The following is a 21,048-nucleotide window of genomic DNA, read 5'->3' as shown; positions in this document are numbered from 1 at the left end:
AGGTCCCGATGCTCAAAACTCCAGTGCTGTTCCAAATAGCACCATAAAAATACCGTTGGAACAGTGCAGAACAATGCCCTAATGCTCAATCACGAGATGCAAATATAGATGCGCTCACAGTGTTGAGCATTAGGGAGCTCGGTGGAAGGATTGTGCTTGGTACATGGACAAGAGATCTGTGGTAAGCTCAGCTCCTGTGAACATACGCCTGGTAAAACCCAAACATGAAGCACACATTGGCATCTGTTTCTGCGGGCTAAATATAACAATTTAATTTTTTTTTTTTTTTTTTAGCTTGGACACAAATTTAGATGCAGGAAACTGATGCCAATGTGTGCTTCATGTTTGGGTGTGCTGTTTCTCACAATCAGGGTTTGCATGGGCTTCGTTCTTCCTCCAAAAGCAATCAAAACTGGCAGATTTTGCAGAAAGATTCATGAGAGAAGCATGAGAAATTCTCTCTTCCAACAGCCTAACGCCTGCTCCAACCTAGCACTATTTTTTGAAGCTGTAAGTCAGTTTTATTTCAGGCGCTCTTTTCTGAGTATTGGGGAGGAATAAAAAATGACCACATTAACATGAACTTGACTACATTAGCATGCTACTTGTGTTATTTGTCTGTCTGCTTGTTTGTTTCTGTGCTCCAGGCTTTTGAACATTCTATGCAAGCAAATGCAGGCGCTACTATGGCACTAATGGCCCCTGAGTTTACCTTTGATCATTAGGATGTTCGTTATGACCAATTATTTTGGTCTACAGTGTTAATGGTATATCCCAGCTACCAAAGCACAGAAATCATTTTCACATAGATACATTATTGAGATTGTCAGCAACCTCGAACTTCAGCTCTTCTCTCTTTCAGGTGTGATTAGCTAAGGCAGGGGCGTATCTGGACTCCGGCGGTAGGGGGGGCCAGAGCCAGAGGGAGGGGGCACATTTTAGCCCCCCCCCCGCCGCCGCCGCCGCCGAGCCCCCACCGCCGAGCCCCCACCGCCACCAATGACTCTCTCTACCCCCCTCCCGCAGCCAACCCTCCCCCGCTGCCGTTCTTACTTTTGCTGGCGGGGGACCCCAACCCCCCGCCAGCCGAGGTCTGCTTCCACCTGCCGCTGCCGTAAAAACTTCTTCTTCAGCCGGCGGGGGACCCCAAACCCCCGCCAGCCGCCCCGCGGTGTTTAAAATTCATCTTCGGCCTCCGTGGCCGTGCTGCTGTGATAGGCGCTGTTGAAATCCACTTCGGAGTCTGACGTCGCAGCACGTACAACGTACAACGACGTCAGACTCCGAAGTGGATTTCAACAGCGCCTATCACAGCAGCACGGCCACGGAGGCCGAAGATGAATTTTAAACACCGCGGGGCGGCTGGCGGGGGTTTGGGGTCCCCCGCCAGCAAAAGTAAGAACGGCAGCGGGGGAGGGTTGATGGCGGTAGGGGGGTCCAGGGCAAAATCTGCGGGGGCCCAGGCCCCTGAGGCCCCACGCAGATACACCCCTGAGCTAAGGGGCTCATTTTCAAAGCACCAAGACTTACAAAGTTCCATGGGTTAGTATGCAACTTTGTAAGTCTAAGTGCTTTGAAAATAAAAGTGACTTGTCTCCTCTCTGGCCCTCTTCACTTCTGTGTTGGTGAAGCATGCAGCTTTTCTTTTCTGGCTTCTTTTTAAATAATGGAGCGACAGGTGGCAACTCCTCTCTTTGATAGGTTGAGAGCAGGAAACTGGCAAATCAGTCCCAGCTCTTCTATCCATGCGGGACAGGGATTGAGAAAGAATGGCTTACATCTTTCCTGTGTGGGCAAGCTGAACTCTTCCTGTGTGGGCAAGTTGAACTCTTGTTCCTCTTTCCTGCAAGCTGAGGGCTGGAGGAAGATGTTCCCATTCCTATCTCTGAGCCAGGCAGCAAAGAAGCAGCAGCATCATTCAGTCACATGGTGGCAGCAAACAGAAGCAGCTCTACTCAGTCACAGTAGGCCGTTTCCAGCTGTGCTGGCTCATACCCCACTTTCAATGTTATTAGAGAACTTCCAATCTGCCAGACTGGAACCACTGAACTTAATATTATCTGCACAGCGCTGGTGATAGAGGATTTTATCGCAATTCTTATATAGTAATGAATATACAGGAGTTCAGCAATTTCCATTAACAGATATCGATTGGAAACAGAAATACAAACGCCAATAGAATAACCCCAGGAAGATGGTACATTGAAAGCAACCCCAAAGCAGACCCTGAGATTCACTGTTAAATGGATGAACCCTTCAGAGCAATCATTAACAATGCTTCTGCTCATAAACACCCATCTCAACCTAGAACCTGGTCCACAGCCTGGCACTTCTCTTTCAGTAAAGGGAGGGTGCAGACTTGTGATGTTAGAACTAGGGCAGCATGTGTCCAGGGTCAACAAGTGGAGAGCAGCAAACAACGGTTCAGCCACAGTGGTTAAGTGTCTTCCTATGGTATGGCCAACATTTCAGAGAATGCTTGACTAAAGGACCGGGGAAATGTCTTAAACCATATGGGAATGTGTGTTCACAAAGCAGCATTACAGGAAGCGTCGTGGGGAGGGGAGGAGAGGAGACAAGGAGAAAATGCATACAAACGTTTAGGCAGATGGAAAGAGAATAGGTTTTGGAAAAGATGAGGACTGCTGGAGAGTAACAACTCACAGCTGCAGAAAAGCACAATCATGAAGATGGGCACGAGGAAAGTGAGGAGCGCTGACAGAAGGAAAATCATTTTACACCTATATAACAGGGAAGTGCCATTCTAAGGGAGACCAAGAACTCCAAACAGGAACAAGGAAAATGTAATTCACATACAGAGAATAATCTGGAGAAGCAGATGGCAGAAGAGGGGATAGGCACAGGGGAGGTAATTTACTAGGGAACATGAGGCCACTGTCAAGGTCATAAGTACCTGGCATAGTTCCAAAAATGTAGCAAGATTCCAGGCTCCTTAAACTCATGGATAAGCAGTGGCTTTTCTTTCTCTGTATCATCAAAATTCATCCTTTCCTTTCTGAACTACCAAAACCCTTATCCACACTCATCACCTCCTGCTTGTACTACCGTAACTTAATCTTGACAAGTCTTCCGCTGAACCATCACTCTCCTCTTCAATCTATTCAAAACTCTGCTGTACAACTTATCTTCTGCCCCTCTTCTCGAGTGACTTCACTGGCTCCCTATTTGCTTCTGCATCCAGTTCAAATTTCTCTTACTGACCTCCAAGTACAATGATTCTGCACTTCCTCATTCTCTCTCCTCTTATTTCTTCCTACAACCCTCCTTGGGAACTCCACTGATGGAGAAAGTCTCATCTGTGCCCTGGAACACGCCACAATCCAGTCTAAAGGACAACCTTATAGAGGCTGCTTTTAAATCTTAACCCCTTATTCGTGTTTTGGTACCCATGTTTTACTGCCATACTGGGAAAGACAAAGGTCCATCAAGCCCAGGATCCTGTTTCCAACAGTGGCAAATCCAGGTCACAAATACCTGGCAAGATCCCAGAAAAGTACAAAACATTCTATACTGCTTATCCCAGAAATAGCAGATTTTCCCCAAGTCCATTTAATAATGGTCTTTGGACTTTTTCTTTAGGAAGCCGTCCAAACCTTTTTAAAACTCCGCTAAGCTAACCACCTTTACCACATTCTCTGGCAACGAATTCCAGAGTTTTAATCATTCCCATAATAAATAAAACTCTCTAATCTCTTATTTGTCCTGTTTGTCTGTCTTGAATAGACTGTAAGCTCTGTTGAGCAGGGATTCTCTCTTATGGCTTTGTTTTCAGTGCTGCAAATGTCTTGTAGTGCTATAGAAATGTTAAGTCGAGGTAGAAAAAACTGTATAAAGTCTCATACCACTTTCTCCATGTCTTCTCTCTCCCATTCAGTGGCTTCTCTCATCATCTCCATCTCCTGAGAACAAAACATACACATATCGCTGTATAACCTCAAACAGTTCCCTTCCTACCCACACCCCGGTAATGTACACTAGCCCTACATACAAATCTGCACATGGAGAGGGATCGACAGGTCAGACACACAATGCCTATCCTGCTCATCTTCTTCATCAAATACCTCAGAGTTCAGACACAGGTAAAGGATAGTGTCAGTGTAGCTAGAAGATTTTATCTGTGGTGCTCTCCATACAAAAAAAGGCAGAAATGGGGCAGGATCAGCATCTGCTCCAGAAACTCTTCTGAGTGTAAGGAGAGTAAGACAACACAGTGGCAGGGTTGGGGCAGGCTCACCTTCTGGATAATCTCCATTTCTTCAGGGCTCAAGTCTCTGTCAATAGAGGAGATGCTCTCCATGCTATTCTTCCGCCCGAAGCCCATCACAAAAGGGTTGGCAATGATGCCAGGAGACATCTGGGAAGGGGAGACAGAATAAAGAAAACTTCTAATATTTACCCAACCTCACATTTTTCTGTTTGCTGAGACCTCTTCTCAGTTCCATATTACCCACCCCTTCAGACCTCTTCTCAGTTCCATATTACCCACCCCACCCCTTCAGCCCTGCTCTTCAGGTTCAGTCACCTTTCTCCACTCCTAGCCTTTCATTTCTCACCTCCATAGAAGCAGCAGCTTTGGGGTCAAAGCCATCACAGACAAGCACAAGCATGGAATCACCAATGCTGCGAAGGATCTGTACAGCTTCTGTGTGCGTCATGCCCAACAGGCTCTGGTGGTTCACTTCCAGAATGCGCATACCAACTTTCAGTCTGCCGTCTCGTGCTGTAGCACCACATGAGCTGACCTGCAGACCAAGACAGCATGTTACTTCAGCTTGAACAAGTGTTGCAGTTAAGACTTAGGTTTACCATCTTCAAATTACATCTATGCCATACGCCCACACCAAAAACAAATCTCAATTAAAAATCACTGAAGTCCAGTAGCAGCAGAATCTTCAGACCTATGCTCATCACCATACAAACAACTGAGACAGGCCTAGGGTTCTCAGCTCCTGTGTCAACCACTTTAGGGAGTTTCTAAATATGAAAAATTGTAAAATGGGAATGGGAAACCAGGACTGACTCAGCACTTTTCACTCTAGTCATACCTCGGTAGCTTTATGGGCTGAGTCTCAGACACTGTAAGCTACGGGACTGAGCCTAAGGAAAGGCATGGCAGGCTGTAAGTCTAATTTCCTGAGCTAAGCCAGGGGCACTGTACCCAATGAGTGTCAGTAACCTGCTGAACAAAGCCTGTAGCCTGACACCCCCTGTGTGGATCTTTTTATTTTACTCAGGAAAAACAGAAGGATTATTGTTTGGGACTTGGTTCAAACATGAGTTTTGGAAATGAATGGCTGGTTTAGAGTGTGACACTATTTTTAGAGTTTCAATCTTGTCAATGAGAAATAAGGGAGATACTCAGTTTCTAAGGGCATATACAACCCCATGCCACTGTACGACTCTTGGCGCTAACACAACTCTGCTTCAGTAGACCGTACAGACTCTCCAGAGATTACATAAGTAGTGTCATACTGGGACAGATCGAAGGTCCATCAAGCCCAGTATCCTGTTTCCAACAGTGGCCAATCCAGGTCAAATACCTGGCAAGATCCCAAAACAGTAGTATACATTTATGCTGCTTATTCTAGAAATAAGCAGTGGATTTTCCACAAGTCTATTTTAATAATGGTCTATGGACTTTACCTTTAGGAAGCCATCCAAACCTTTTATAAACCCCGCTAAGCTAACCGCTTTTACTACATTCTTTGGCAACGAATTCCCGAGTTTAATTACACATTGAGTGAAGAAATATTTTCTCTGATTCGTTTTAAATTTACTATTTTCTAGCTTCATTGTGTGCCCCCTAGTCCTAGTATTTTTGGAAAGAGTAAACAAGTGATTCACATCTACCGGTTCCACTCCACTCATTATTTTATAGACCTCTATCATATCTCCCCTCAGCCGTCTTTTCTCCAAGCTGAAGAGGCCTAGCCTCTTCAGCCTTTCCTCAAAGGGAAGTTGTCCCATCCCCTATATCATTTTTGTCACCCTTCTCTGTACCTTTTCTAATTGTACTATATCTTTTTTGAGATGCGGTGACCAGAATTGAACACAATATTTGAGTCTTCATTTTTGTTTTCCATTCCTTTCCTAATAATACCTAACATTCTACTTGCTTTCTTAGCCAGCGCCGCACACTGAGCAGAGGGTTTCAACGTATCATCAACGATGACACATAGATCCATTTCCCAGTCGGTGACTCCTAATGTGGCACCTTGCATTACGTAGTTATAATTCGGATTCCTCTTTCACACATGCATCACTTTGCACTTGCTCACATTAAACGTCATCTGCCATTTAGATGCCCAGTCTCCCAGTCTCATAAGATCCTGTTGTAATTTTCACCATCCCCTTGCAATTTAACAACTTACCTTGGAGATAAAGATGCCCTCGTCAGTTGGATCAAAGGGGTTTCCAGCATGCCCCTTGGCACCACCTCGGATGCTGATTCCCAGTTTCTCTCCAGGTGTCTTTTCAATGCAGATCTCCTATACGACATCAAGGAGAGCCATAACACAACCACATTTCATTATGGACAGGAGCAGAGTGCAAATGAAGAGCCATGACACAATTGACTAATCACACAGCAATATTTATTTATTTCAAAAAAAAATTTATTCCACACTATCCCAAGTTCTAGGCAGATCACAAGTTAACATAAATAATTTACAAAACACCACCATTTAAAATAAAAAAAAAAAAATAGATCAAAATCAAACAAGCAGTCAGAAATTCAAATCAGGTGGTCAGCTTAACTGTTAGTTTCTCAGACTGGCCATAACAAAACTGCCAAACAGAAAAAGCCACAATAAAGTTACCAGCTAAGGATCCTCTGTGCTTATCCCAGACTTTACCCCTCATTCCCCCAACAGTTAATGCTCCTTTTTGCTTATCCCAGGCTTTACCTATTACTTGCATGTGCGACTGTTCCACAGTGCATATATTCACCATGCAATTCTCTGGTTCCTTAATCACAGAAATTGATCAGATTATACACATATCCTGCTATCCTATAACCTGCTGGATTCTAGATGGTTCACTATGATTTCCTTCTGTAGTGTGTCCATTAAGTTTCCCATCACCAAGGTCAGACTAACCAGCCTACATTTTCCAAACATTTTCTGTTGTCCAGCTTCACAAAATTAACAGTTGTGAAGCTGGACAACAGAACCACTCCTCTCCCACAAAACCACTCCTGTTTCAATTTCCATTGAACAGACATTTCATTGAACCTGTCGGAACCACTCTGAGGCTGACTTCTTGTAATATGTTACACATCACATGATGAATCAAGAGCACCCACTCATATGACAAGTTTCTGTTACACACATGCATCCTGAGATAGGCTCCTGTGACACCCACCTGCATGCCTGGCGGAGGAGGATCCCGTCTGACCAGCATTCGGATTTCCTGAGCGTTGGAAAGTAGGGCAGTCACTGCCTCCTGGTGTGTGGCATGCCTCAGGTCAATACTATTCACTTCCAGAATCCTATCCCCTACCCGTAGCCCACTCTGAGCTGCTATTCCCCGCGGAATCACCTGAAAGAATACAGAGAACCTGGAAAGCTGCTGACATGGATTACAGCAAAAGATGGATTAAGACAATAATTAACCATGTACCATACCCACAGCAAAGGACAGAGCACTTGGGCCCAACCAAATACATACAATTTCAGGGAATCTGTCAGTTGCTTTTTAGCACATACATCATCTATCAGAACAAATTATTTCAGTTTTAGGAAACATAAGGTGTTCAGTTTTATCAATTAACTTTCGAGCAATTTGGAGTTTTGATGGATCTTCATCAGGGGTTAGAAAAGTCCACAACAATATGAATCAAGTTGGTAACACCAGTTGTTGACTATCCTTGATCCCAAAAAGAAAGGTCCACACTAATCACTTAGGCTAAGCAATTCACAAAGCAGGTGGATGTAAAGTGAGAAAAGTAAAGATTTGCCCTAGCCAGAAAATGTCATATGTGCATAACTGCTATGGCAATTTGGAAGATCCACTGAGAAATGGCCAGGTTGGTTTTTGGATCTTCTTTTGTTTTCTCACCTGGTGTTCTGGGGAAACAGTTTGGGGTGGGGCAGTTTGCAGGGGTGGGAGAGTAGAGTAGGGAGAGACAGTTTGAACAGAGGAAATCCCTAACTGCTGTTTCACTAAGTTTCTCTGCTACAGAACCTGGCACCTTCTCCCACAGAAAGCACTGGGCCATTTTTGGGTGTGGGTTTATATCTCTAGAACCCCTGGTCCAATCTGGCCCATTTTTGGTTTGACCCACTGGTCAAGTTTCATTCCATTCTGTTCAACTGTCAGAGCTACTTTGCCTGTACACAGATGGACAGAAAGATATTCTTGACCCCTTTTCTATCATTCTTTTCAATTTCCATTAGGTTGGAAAGAACAAAAATCAAGGGTCTTAGGCAGTTAACAAATAGCAGCTTTTTCAGAGATGTATACAGCAAAGGGGAGACAGGCTATACCACAGAAGGAATGCCAATGCATCTTTACAGGGGTGGTACAAGATGATGAAGTTCCACCTGCATCTGAAAGAGAGGAACCATGCCCTACATTTTCATACAGTACATTAACAAGAGTCTATGCTGTAAATAATGAATGGATGGCAGACAGTTAAAGCAGGCTGTCTTCCCCTCCTCAAACACTATAAGCCACTTGTGAAGAGCAGAGCATGGGGCAAGTCAGGAGAAGTATCTCAAAGGCTACGAAAAACAAACGGTTTAGACTCAGTAACAAAATCATAGTCATGAAGACCCTAATAGCAAGAAACAGACTGGGGTATAGTGAAGTTCTTTACCTATAAAATCAGGTTACCTATGAGTAGCAAGTGTTTGTTTTGGGTTTTTTTTTGTGTGGATAGCAGAATTCTTCTTATAAAGGCAAGGATCGAGTTCAAACTTCTATCATTTGTTTAAAACTTTTTATACAGTTTTAACACCTGAATACCTTTTTTAATCTCTCCGTATTCTTCAACTAAATCCCTTTGTTCATCTCAGGAAATTCATTTAATAATTCCTTCAAATTCACAATGCAGGAAAACAATTAGACTTCGATCAATTGTGGGCAGATGTCCTGATCTGTGGAACAAGCTTCCACAAGCTCTTAGAGAAACAGAAAACTAAAAACTTATTTATACGAACAGTATCTCTTAAGTTCTTGACAAGATGGTCTTTCTTTGAACAATATAAATACAGAAAACAATGTACTTCCAGGACTATAGCCCAACTTTTTGATCTCTTTATATTGTAACCCACCTTGAGCTAATCTATGGTTAAGCAGAATATAAATAGCCAGATCAGATTAGAATACCTTAGAAGAGGGTCATTGCCAACAAAACTCAGCAAGAGAAAGCTTCTCTAGTTAGGATTGATCCAGAAGCTTTAAAGAAGACTACCATGAATGTATATCTCTTCCTGGGGAAAGCCATTGTTTATATCCCAGGAGATAACTGGCATGGAATCTTGCTACTTATGGGGTTTCTGTTTAGTACTGGTGATTTGGATTAGTCACTGTTAAACAGAATACTGGTTTAGATTGATCTTTGCTCTGATCCAGTATGGCAACTCTATGGTCTTATAAGGTATTCAAGCAGTGTTTATGAGGGACAGAAAGTCCTGGGGTCTTACCATCACACAAGAGATTTTAATAACAGAACATCCCAAGAGGGACATGGGAAGCAGAACACTCTAGGGGGAGGCGAGAAGAGCTGGTAGAGATTTCAGCATGTGCCATTGATGCAGAACCTAACTCCCTAGCCTGGCTCTGGAAAGGATGTAGACCCTGTAACTGACTTCTATCTTGTGTGTAAGAAAGATACCACAAACTCTATAACTGCAAGAATTAAGGGTATGTGTAATCCTAGGGCAAAGGGCTAAAGGCCTGGAGTCTTCAAACACTCATCTAAGTATCAGCAGTACAAGTACTACATGCAGAGCCACTGGACGAGGCAGGGTAAATGGGTGGCCATCTGGGGTACGACACTCAGGTCCAGGGAAGCCATACTGCTGCCATTGCTGCAACCATCGTAAAAGTAGTAGAAAACCTAGTATTTGCACTTCCTGTTTCACTTCAGCCTGAGGAGGACTGAAATGTCAGTGACCACATAACCAGAGAACTCCCTCCCCATGCCTTTATCATCATCCTGTCCTGTTCCCTCCCAACAACAGCACCACATGCTCCAGCCACATGTCACATATACTGTTTCCTTAACAGGAACAACATTTAAACAATTGAGAAGTTCAAAAACTGTGAACCTCAGTGCTTTGAAAATGTATGCTGCATTTGCTGCATTAAACTGAGGGGTCAAATAAAATAGACCAATTTAGAACTACTTTGGATAGCAAGACTGTTTATCGGGAAGGGACCTCCAGCTGGAACCCTGTGCAGACACTAGTGTATTTCCCTAGTACAGATTATCAATCTGACTTAATGCACTTGAGCCCACTGCCACTCAGGTTCCCCCTGTTCAGCAAGGTACACATATACTTTTAATATTATGGGTCTTTGGCTGGACCCCATGGGGCACATGTACCCATTCTCAATCACAAGAACTTCTCACTCAATGCACTTCAACCCAAACCTGGAGTCCTTACTATTGAGTTTTCAGATTGTTATGCAATAACCTCTACCATCAAGAGAATACCCAGTGAGGGTCAAGAGGTTTCAGCCCATCTCTAGAAACTTCTAGAAACTTCCAAGAACTTTTTTTTTTTTAAGGAGAGAGTACATCAATACCCCTCCGCGAAAAACTACACTGGCTTCCAATCAAAGAACGAATTGCTTTCAAAATCTGCTCACTGGTTCATAAAATAATCCACGGTCTAGCTCCAGGATATATGATCGACCTACCAACAAGAAACACATCCGAATCAGCAAGAACATACCTAAATCTTCACTTCCCAAGATGTAAAGGACTCAAATACAAATCAACATATGCGTCCAGTTTTTCCTACATTAGCACACAACTGTGGAACACATTACCAAAAGCCTTGAAAAATACAAATGACCACCTAAACCTTCGGAAAAACCTAAAAACTCACCTGTTCAAAAAGGCATACCCCACCGATACAACATAAATGCCCGATCTGTGCAACAGAACGTAACTAAATCACAGTACAGACTGGACACAAATCTTCCGTTGCATGATCCCAATGTAGTTGCGCCACATTAACTCTATCGGACTACTTAATAACCACAACATCACCTTGTATCTGTCTACACTGGAGTCTGCAAGTGATGCACCGGAATTATGTAAGCCACACTGAGCCTACAAATAGGTGGGAAAATGTGGGATACAAATGTAACAAATAAATAAATAAATAAATACATTGTGTTATAGAAGTCAGAGGCTGCTAATCCAGCACAGTTTCCATCTTTGGAGTCATTGATTTACAAATGCTGTTTTAGAAGGAACATTTAATTAAAATACACAAAACATCCTACTGAAGGAATTCTTTGGAGAATGACAAAGCAAATATAGCAGTCTTAGTGGACTAAGGAAAGAGGCATCCCTAGCGTATCAAGCAAAAAGTTGGCCACTTCCATTTGAGAATGTGAAACACATAGCCTTTCCTGCTATCCTGCTTTACCTTGGAAATGAAGACTCCAGGTTCATGGATTCCAAATGGGTGGCTGGAGTGGTCACTGCCCCCTACGATGCTTAGTCCAAGAGGACCACCGGCTTTCACTAGGCACACCTCCTGAGAAGGGAAGAAGATCATCATGCTGAGTGTGAGCGGTTCTGAAGGAACAGTAAGATGATCATCCTGATTGGGGGGAGGCTCCAACGCCCATAACCCACAGACAAAAATTTCATTAACCCTATCAAAATGAGTGTTTGTGAACTTTCACACAGTGGCATGGTGGTCACTCTACCAACAAATGGAGGTCTGAGTGTCAGGGGACTCCACAGATTGGGGTGACCAGGTCTATTAAGTTGGAGTCAGAGTCGGGAAAAATGTACCAACTCTGACTCTAGTTTCAAAATAAAAAAGTATTATAATATATGGTAAATTTATCATTTTATACTTGTACATACATATCTTTCATCTTGGATCTAAAGTTATATTTCCCAGTACTTTAGATCCAGAACAAAAGCTTATCAGTAGGAGTCTGAGTAAGACAGTACAAACAGAGGAGTCAGAGTCAAAGGTTTGGTGTACCCACTCTCCATAGCCATGGGGGTGCCCAAGAAACAATGAAGTAAAAAGGCACTGCTCTTACCTCGATGGGGAACTCATCCTCCATCCCTCTGCTTAGGTGGTTCCTTTGGCGGGATGTCTCGTCTCTTTGGTCCTCACTGTCTTCAAGATCCAACTGGCTCGGGGGTGGTGGGGAATGTGGTCGTCCCCGCTGCAGAAGTGGTGAGGCCCCTGGGTCTCCCTCGGCGCCAGGCTCTAATCTCTCACGCTCTACCAGCAGGGTGATGGTGGGTGAGGAACCGGTAAGCAGTGCTACTGCCTGATCATGCCTGGCTTCTCCCATGTCTACCCCATTGATCTAGAACAACCCGTAAACCCAGAATGTCAGTGGCTGCAGCATCTCCACCTGCTATAGGGTCAAGTGTCCTAGACTCACCCTGCACTGCGGTGAAAGCTGCATGGAAGTCTGCACCTTTCCATTCATTACATAATCACAACAGTTTTTACGCACATCACATATCTACACATGAGAAATCTAGACTCTCTTATTTACTTTGCACCCTCCATTATTTAGCTTCTCTCTGGCACAAGATGGCAAGTTAAATATCCTTAGACCTCTCCTCCTACTGCCTTACTACTGATTTGCAAGATAGGTAAGAGGGTGGATGAAGTGTTATGTAAGTATCCACACAACCTCTCATGGGGAAACCAAAGTACTCTCCAGCATCTCTTCCTCTCCTTTCCCATGTTATCCTGTTAAAACGCTGTGCTTCTTACTGCACACTCACTAACTGGACTATCTTCAAAACAGGAGATACAACTTGCATCCCCTTCTTCAAACCTAGCCATGGCACAGACTGACCATTTCTGCAGTCACATGACAACTACCACAGCAAAGGGGAATGCAAGGGTGACACAGATAATGCAGGTCAAGTATCTGATCGTTAGTAGCCAATCACAGCTGAGTTTACTGGGATGTTAAGTGAAAGAAATAGACCTGAACTGTTTTTTTTCCTCTGGTTCTAGACCCAAGGGTAGAGTTCTGAGCAAATTGGATAAAGCCAAAAAAAGGTCAATAAGCAGCATCTCCTCTCAAATGAAAACATAGGGTTAGCCCTAGCAGTGCCTCCTCTCCAATGAAAGCACAAGGCTGGCCTTGGGAAATACTCAATGCACAGGAAACTAAGCAAGAATTAAAGTTGTCACAACCGAAGAGCGCTCTGTGGAGGGGATCCTCTAAGTTCCCAGAGTATCTTCTAACAGTTCGCTATGATGGATGAGTCCTTACTAGGGATAATAAGCCTTTACAACAGTAAATAAGGTCTGTACCTTTAAAACCTAGCAGTTCAGAGAATACTCTAGAGTAGTGCATGCACTGCCTCCGCTGCATTCAAACCTCATTCATGAATATTCATTGTGGATATCCTGAAAACCTGACTGGCTAGAGGTCCTCCAGGACTAGGTTTGGGACCACTATTCTAGGGATTCTGGTTCCATTGCAACTATTGATCTGAATTCTCTGTTTCTTTTCTAAGTAGGTTCTCAAGATTAGTTTTAGTTTTCTAAACTATGAGCAGCTCATTTCTGCCAAAAGTGGTTTAGAATCATCTTGGGATAATGGATTCCATTTTATTAGGTTCATTTTCATGCATTTTTGAAGAACATATGTTTTTCAAAATTGCAGGTGCAAAACTGAAAAGCGAGTTTCAGATCTTTGCAATTCAGTTTAAGAAATACCATTTATTTGTGAGTATGCTAAATGTTGAATACATCATCATGATACCTGGCATTTCCTGGAATATCTTTTTCATTCACTGTACCATTAAGCTCTGGAAGTCTTTGCCAGGAGAGGTGATAAAAACAATTAGTCTAGCACGTAAAAAAAACACTCTTCTCAACAGACTGACTGAGTAAAATTTAGAGCATCACTTCTGGGTATTAGAACATTTTACAAAATATGCTCTCTAACTCTGCTAACTGCAGATTTCTGAGGGAGGTCTGTGTTTGAACAATTTGAATTTGGTGGGGTACTAGCCCTATTTTTAGAAAAATATCTGTTTCTGTCATGTGCTTTGATGGAGGCACCATGAAGACTGCAAGGAATCTTTGATGCAGAGAAATGGAAGAGGTGTGAACCTTCCTCAGCTTTGAAGGTGGCACAGGTGAAGCAGCAATGAGCTTCTGATGTAGGAAAAAGGGGGTTTTACCTAACGCTATGGGAAAGGTTTGAAGTAAGGTTATTAAGTGGAAGATGGCAACATGACCAACAAGTAAGCTCAGGCAGATATGCCTTAATCACAGTCAGTATCCTTCACAATAAAAGCTGTAAAGGAGGATACCTGGAACTGAGATGCAAAAGTCCCAATCCATATGGGAGTAGCAGGATAGCAGGGCATCTAGGACTAGAAAAGAAGAGAAAGAAGAGAATGGAGAGAGGACTCTATTCTCCATGGTGAAAGACGTGTGAGAGAAAGCAGATGCTGCGTTGTTTCTCTCATAACCTCCCACTCATGAATGACATCACTATGTTTTCATTGGATGACGCTAAAAGATTCAATGCAGCCTGGTGGTATAGAGCAGGCAGAAACCAGCACTGATGAGGCAGTATCGGCTCTTACCATCGATAGCTATTATGGTAACTCATGCTGTTACCATGACAGCAAGTTTAGAAAGCCTACCACCACCACCACCAGCAGCTGAAGGGGAGTCAATTAAATGCCAGAGCATGCAAACTTAGAGGAACGACATAGGGAAAATTCAGGGAAGGAGTTGGAAGGGGGTGGGGGAGAGAAAGAGCTTCACCCAAAGCAGAAAAGTGAAAACAGGGTTAGCCAACAGGTTAAGAAGACAATAAAGAAAATTTCATATTCATAATTCAGCTGCAAACCACATGACTTATCAAATCCAGAACAGGATGAAGGGGTGTCAGAAGCCAAAATCAGTCATACTCCTAAGCACAGCTTTCATGCAAAACCTTCCTCATAATTCATTCAGTATCCCACATACGACAAAAGCAAGCCTAAACAGTGACAGGGGGTTGTAGTTACTGAGGGTGGACTTGTGCTAGTGTCCTCACTTCTCTTCCATTCTGGAATCAAGCTGATCACTTCTAACATCCCCATGTGCATAAAAAGTGTCATTATTGCAAGATCTCTATTTATATCTGTTAAAATTTCATTCCTAGAACCACCATAAGGAAAAAATTCATTATCCATTCCTCCTTTGTTGGAGGCTAAATTAACAGTAACAACTCCTCTAAAGGAAACTAAGATGTTTTTCTTCATGTATGTATGTCGGTATTATGTACATTGTGTGATACAATGAATTTTGAGATGTATGTATGCTTATGTGATTTTATGTATTGTTATATGACAAAAGTTCTTGGTGGATTATAATTATTTTGGATTGTATACAAGCTCCAGACTAGATTAGATTAGTCTTAAGGTAGCAAAGCCTTGCAATAAGGTAATGTCCAGTACTAAAAGAGGGGGGCAAGGGCTTATGAATCATTGGCGTCCTTTTTGAGGTGGCACCATTTTTAATTTTGTGACAGCAATGTGATCGGAATCACACTATGCTTTGTGCCAGTAAGCTATTTTAATATTTTTTCAATGTTTGATGTTTTGATTAAGTGCAATGTTAATATTTTCTTTGTTTACTGATTATGTTCAAGCACAGCTAGTACTGTAATTTCCCTGAAGAAGCTATTTAGTGAAACAGGACCCTGTTGGGATTCATAAGCTAAGTGTGCTTGTTTTGAACATAAGTGAATTTACTACAAACAAAAGAACTGTTTCACATACTTTGCTCCATTCACCTTGTTGGACAGACTGGATAAAGATGCAGATCTTTATCTGCCATCATTTACTGCGTTTCACGCTACACCGGTTTTGCTCTCTCCACGCAGTCATGTACAGGAGTTGGGATGATATGCAAGGAGCTCTCCTCCTTTGCATACTGACATTAAATTACTAATTAAATAGTAAATGAACACACAAGGAGCTCCACAACCAAAAAACATGCAGCAGAGGCAGAAAATGTGACGCCGATTTTTTAAAAGGGTTCTAGGGTTGATCCGGGAAATTATAGACCGGTAAGCCCAACATCGATGCCAGGCAAAATAGTGGAAACTATTATAAAGAATAAAATTACAGAACACGTAGACAAACATGGTTTAATGGGACAGAGTCAGCATGGGTTCAGCTGAGGGAAGTCTTGCCTCACCAATTTGCCTCATTTCTTTGAAGGCGTGAATAAACATGAGGATAAGGTGAGCAAGTTGATATAGGGGCTCATTTTCAAAGCACTTAGCCTTACAAAGTTCCATAGTAACCTATGGAACTTTGTAAGGCTAAGTGCTTTGAAAATACGCCTCATAGTGTATCTAGATTTTCAGAAAGCTTTTGATAAAGTTCATCATGAGAGACCCTGAGAAAATAAAAGAGTCATGCGATAAGAGGCAAGGTTCTGGTGTGGATTAGGAATTGGTTATTGGCCAGTAAACAGAAGGTAGGGTTAAATGGTCATTTTTCTCAATGGAGGAGGGTGAACAGTGGAGTGCCGCAGGGATCAGTACTGGGACTGGTGCTATTTAACATATTTATAAATGATATGGAAATCGGGACGACGAGTGAGGTGATCAAATTTGCAGATGATACAATACTTTTCAAGGTTGTTAAAACACATGTGGACTGTGAAATATTGCAGGAAGACCTTAGGAAATTGGAAGATTGGGCATCCAAATGGCAGATGAAATTTAATGTGGACAAATGCAAGGTGATGCACAATGGAAAGAATAATCCAAATCATTGTTATCTGATGCTAGGGTCCACCTTGAGGGTGAGCGCTCAAGAAAAAGATCTGGGTGTCGTTGTAGATAATATGCTGAAATCTTCTGCTCAGTGTGTGGCGTCGGCCAAAAAAGCAAACAGGATGCTAGGAATTATTAGGAAAGGGATGGTGAATAAGACCGAAAATACTATAATGCCTTTGTATTGCTCTATGGTGCATCTGTACCTTGAGTACTGCGTTCAGTTCTGGTCGTCATATTTCAAAAAATATATAGCGGAATTAGAAAAGGTTCAAAGAAGAACGACCAAAATGATAACGGAAAAGCTAAAGAGGTTAGGGCTCTTCAGCTTGGAAAAGAGATGGATGAGGGAAGATATGATTGAGGTCTACAAAATCCTGAATGGTGTAGAACGAGAAGAAATATATCGATTTGTTTACTCGTTCCAAAAGTACAAAGACTAGGGGACACTCAAGGAAGTTACATGGAAATACTTTTAAAACAAATAGGAAGAAATATTTTTTCACTCAATGAATAGTTAAGCTCTGGAACTCTTAGCTGGAAGATGTGATAACAGCGGTTAGCATATCTGAGTTTAAAAAAGGTTTGGACAAATTCCTGGAGGAAAAGTCCATAGTCTGCTATTGAGGCAGACAAGAAAGCAACTGCTTGCCCTGGGATTTGTAGTAGTGAGTGTTGCCTTGATTTGGGTTTCTGCCAGGTACTTGTGACCTGGCTTGGCCACTGTTTGGAAAACAGGATACTGGGCTAGATGGACCATTGGTCTGACCCAGTGTGACTACTCGTTCACTCAAGAGCCCCCAAGGAAAAAAGAAGTCCAGAGCACCATTGAGATGATGGCCCCAGGTTTTGCAGGAAGATGTGGGCTCTGAGCCCCAGCGGCAGAATTATAGCTAGGATGCCAGCAAGTAGACAGAATACAACAATGCACTAATATCAGCATACTCATCACACAAAACAGGAAGAGGAAGTAAATATGTCCATGGAAGAAATGCCTGAGCCCTTTGGAAGAGCTGCAGGGAGCAAGTCCTGCCCAGTGCCATACATACATACTCAGCACTACACCACATCAGTCACGTCATGAAGTAGGAAAGTCACAAGTAAATCCTGAACAAGGAAGTGTGCAAGGAATACTCACAGAAAGGACCCGATCTCCAACATGCAGGGTTCCATCTTTGTGTGCTGCACCGCCCTCTGCAATCCGTGAGATAAAAATTCCCTTCAGAGAGGAAGAGAGAAAAGAGACAGTTACCTTCTACACACCCTCCACTAGAAAAAAAACTAACTGAAGTGAAGGGAAATGCTGTCACCTTGTACACAATAATCCACTGTACGGATACTGCAGAGAGAGAGAAGCTGTCACCTTCTACACACCCTGCACTGTACAGAGCACTGCACTGAGGGGAAACGCTATCACCTTGTACACAATATTCCACTATCCAGATACTGCAGTGAGGGGAAACACGTCTCATATTCCGCCAGAATCGATATACTCATATCACCCCTCTCCTCAGGTCACTTCACTGGCTTCCGATCGGATACCGCATTCAATTCAAGCTTCTCCTTCTTACCTACAAATGCACTCAGTCTGCTGCCCCTCACTACCTCTCTACCCTCATTTCCCCTTACGTTCCCGCCCGTAACCTCCGTTCACAGGATAAATCCCTCCTCTCAGTACCCTTCTCCACCACCGCCAACTCCAGGCTCCGCTCATTCTGCCTCGCCTCACCCTATGCTTGGAACAACCTTCCTGAACCCTTACGCCAAGCCCCCTCCCTGCCCGTCTTCAAGTCTTTGCTTAAAGCCCACCTCTTCAATGCTGCGTTCGGCACCTAACCCTTACCGTTCAGTGAATCCAGACTGCCCCAATTTGACTGCCCCTATCGGACCGACCGTTCACTTGTCTATTAGATTGTAAGCTCTTTGAGCAGGGACTGTCTCTCTTTGTTAAATTGTACAGCGCTGCGTAACCCTAGTAGCGCTCTAGAAATGTTAAGTAGTAGTAGTAGAAACACCATCATCTTATATACAATACTCCACTGTACAGACACTGCAACGAGGGAGACGCTATCACCTTCTACAAATCCTGCACTGTACTGACACTGCAAAGAGGGAGACACAGTCACCTTTCTGCATACCCTGCACTGTACTCACACTGCAGTGAGGGAAAGGTTGTTAATATTGCTCTTTCTGTACTTTTACACTTATTTCTACTTGTATTTTTTTTCTCATGTTTAAACCACCATGGAAGTAATTTTATTAAGTTTTTCCTCATGTGAACAGGTTTTACCCAAAGACATGGGCTCATAAAACACAGCAGGTACACCTGCACATTTGGTGCTTGGAGGGGATGGAGTTGCAATGAATGCATGTAATTTGTAAAGTATATGTTATCAGAATACATATACAAAACTCTCATCTGGGAGAGGAAATGGACTAGTAGAAGAGTAGGCTGAAAACCAGGGAGGCCAGAGTTCAAATTCTGTTTATGCAACCTCCCATTGTCTCAGGAACCCATTTATAGAGTAAGCACTTTGTGGTAGGAATATATTGTACCTTTCACCACTTTCACAGTGCTGGGAAGATCCAATAACCCTATAAAACTGAAAGTATTATCATATTTATACCTGCCTCAGAACAGATGTAACTTTGTATGCTGGTTCTGGGTCTCTTTTTTAAAAGCATACAGGCATCCTGTTATAAAACAAAGCCCTTTTCTATTACTTTAGCAATGTAAGCACAGACTATCAGCTGGTGTAAAGCAACAGGTGCAGAGATTAAACAAAGTTAAAAAAAAGGAAAACAATATATACTATGAGAAAGAGTAAAATAGTACTGTGACAAAACAGTGGGGTTTTTAAGCCTGTAAAACTGCCTTAATTCTTGAAGTGTATTTCTCTAATTTGGCCAGCAGGTGGTGCATGTTTATGCTTAAAGCAGTTACAAAGAAAAGCCCTGCAGTGATGTGGCCAGTTTTTTTTTTTTTTAACTTGTTGTTCTGGGATATGATTGACCTGGAGTTTGAAGCTACCCAGAAGCTACTGGTTTTGTCTTCAGTCTTAGCTAGGGAGAAGAGAGAGACAGAGCTCATTACTGAGGCCCTGTAATCAGTTATATTTGATAATCTGTGAGCAGCATATTTCCTGATATCCCCAGGTACTTTTTAGAAAGTAAACAAATGTTTAGATAGTTTTATAATTGATCCATATTTCAGCTACCTGTTATTGTTTGCTGATTGCACATTTTCTGTTCATTGTTCAAGTGTAACAATAAACAATTGTAGTTTGTTGACTCTGCCAGTCTGGACTGATAAAGAACCCTGGTGGTCTGTGTGTTGGGTCTGCGAGTGCTTTCTAGGAACTGTGGGACCTCTGGGAGTGTGGCCCCAGTAACCTAGAAATCACTGGGGATAATTTGAGAGTGGGAGACTCGCCCAGAGGCAGTTGTGACCCAGTCGGTGGGAGGAGGATGCTAGTATAGAGCACAAGTGGCAGGTGCAGGCGGACCTGAGCTGTGCTGGAGATAGACCCTCTAAGTGGCCGCAGGGTAACCCTCAGGTGGGTGGCTAGGCATTTCACGACAAGTAAAAAAGTACTGAAAAGACAAAGACTAACACTACCCATTACTAATAGTCAGGCGAATGAAAGATAGACTTCACTGCATAGACCCTGCAGTGAGAGATTATCACCTTCTATACTATTTTCAAGGCAGACAAAGCAAAGATTCTATCACCTTATACATGTCACTGCAAAGGCAAGGAAATGAGAAGAGGGGCTTTTATGTTATGTTACATTTCTAAAGCACCTCCCTTGTACAAATTTAACACAAGGAGTGTTACAATGAAATGAATCCGTGACTGTACATACAAAAATAAAACTACATCCACTTTCACACCAACAGTGTGACTTCCATCATCAACACACTGCACTGTTCAACACCATGAGAGACAGTCACCTTTTATGAAACATTTTAATAAGAACATGGCTATGACAGTAAAGACTCCACTGCCTTTTATGTTTCAACGGTTTTTATTGAAAACAGTGTACACTTTTGTCA

The 21,048-nt window shown here is 42.8% G+C and overlaps 1 protein-coding gene across 1 annotated transcript in view; it reads right to left on the bottom strand.

The window, feature by feature from the left end:
• SCRIB (scribble planar cell polarity protein) overlaps positions 1–21,048 on the bottom strand; it is a 630,584-nt gene that overhangs the window by 129,759 nt on the left and 479,777 nt on the right. Inside the window, 8 exon segments of the mRNA XM_030220397.1 lie at positions 3,864–3,920; positions 4,256–4,375; positions 4,575–4,763; positions 6,393–6,509; positions 7,384–7,560; positions 11,631–11,741; positions 12,265–12,540; positions 18,131–18,211. Coding sequence (XP_030076257.1) covers positions 3,864–3,920; positions 4,256–4,375; positions 4,575–4,763; positions 6,393–6,509; positions 7,384–7,560; positions 11,631–11,741; positions 12,265–12,540; positions 18,131–18,211 — 1,128 coding nt within the window.

Source organism: Microcaecilia unicolor, chromosome 1, assembly GCF_901765095.1.
Source record: "Microcaecilia unicolor chromosome 1, aMicUni1.1, whole genome shotgun sequence".
In the NCBI taxonomy this organism is placed as follows: Eukaryota; Metazoa; Chordata; class Amphibia; order Gymnophiona; family Siphonopidae; genus Microcaecilia; species Microcaecilia unicolor.
The sequence above is the reverse complement of the archived record's forward strand: the minus strand, read 5'-3'. Positions and strand labels throughout refer to the sequence as shown.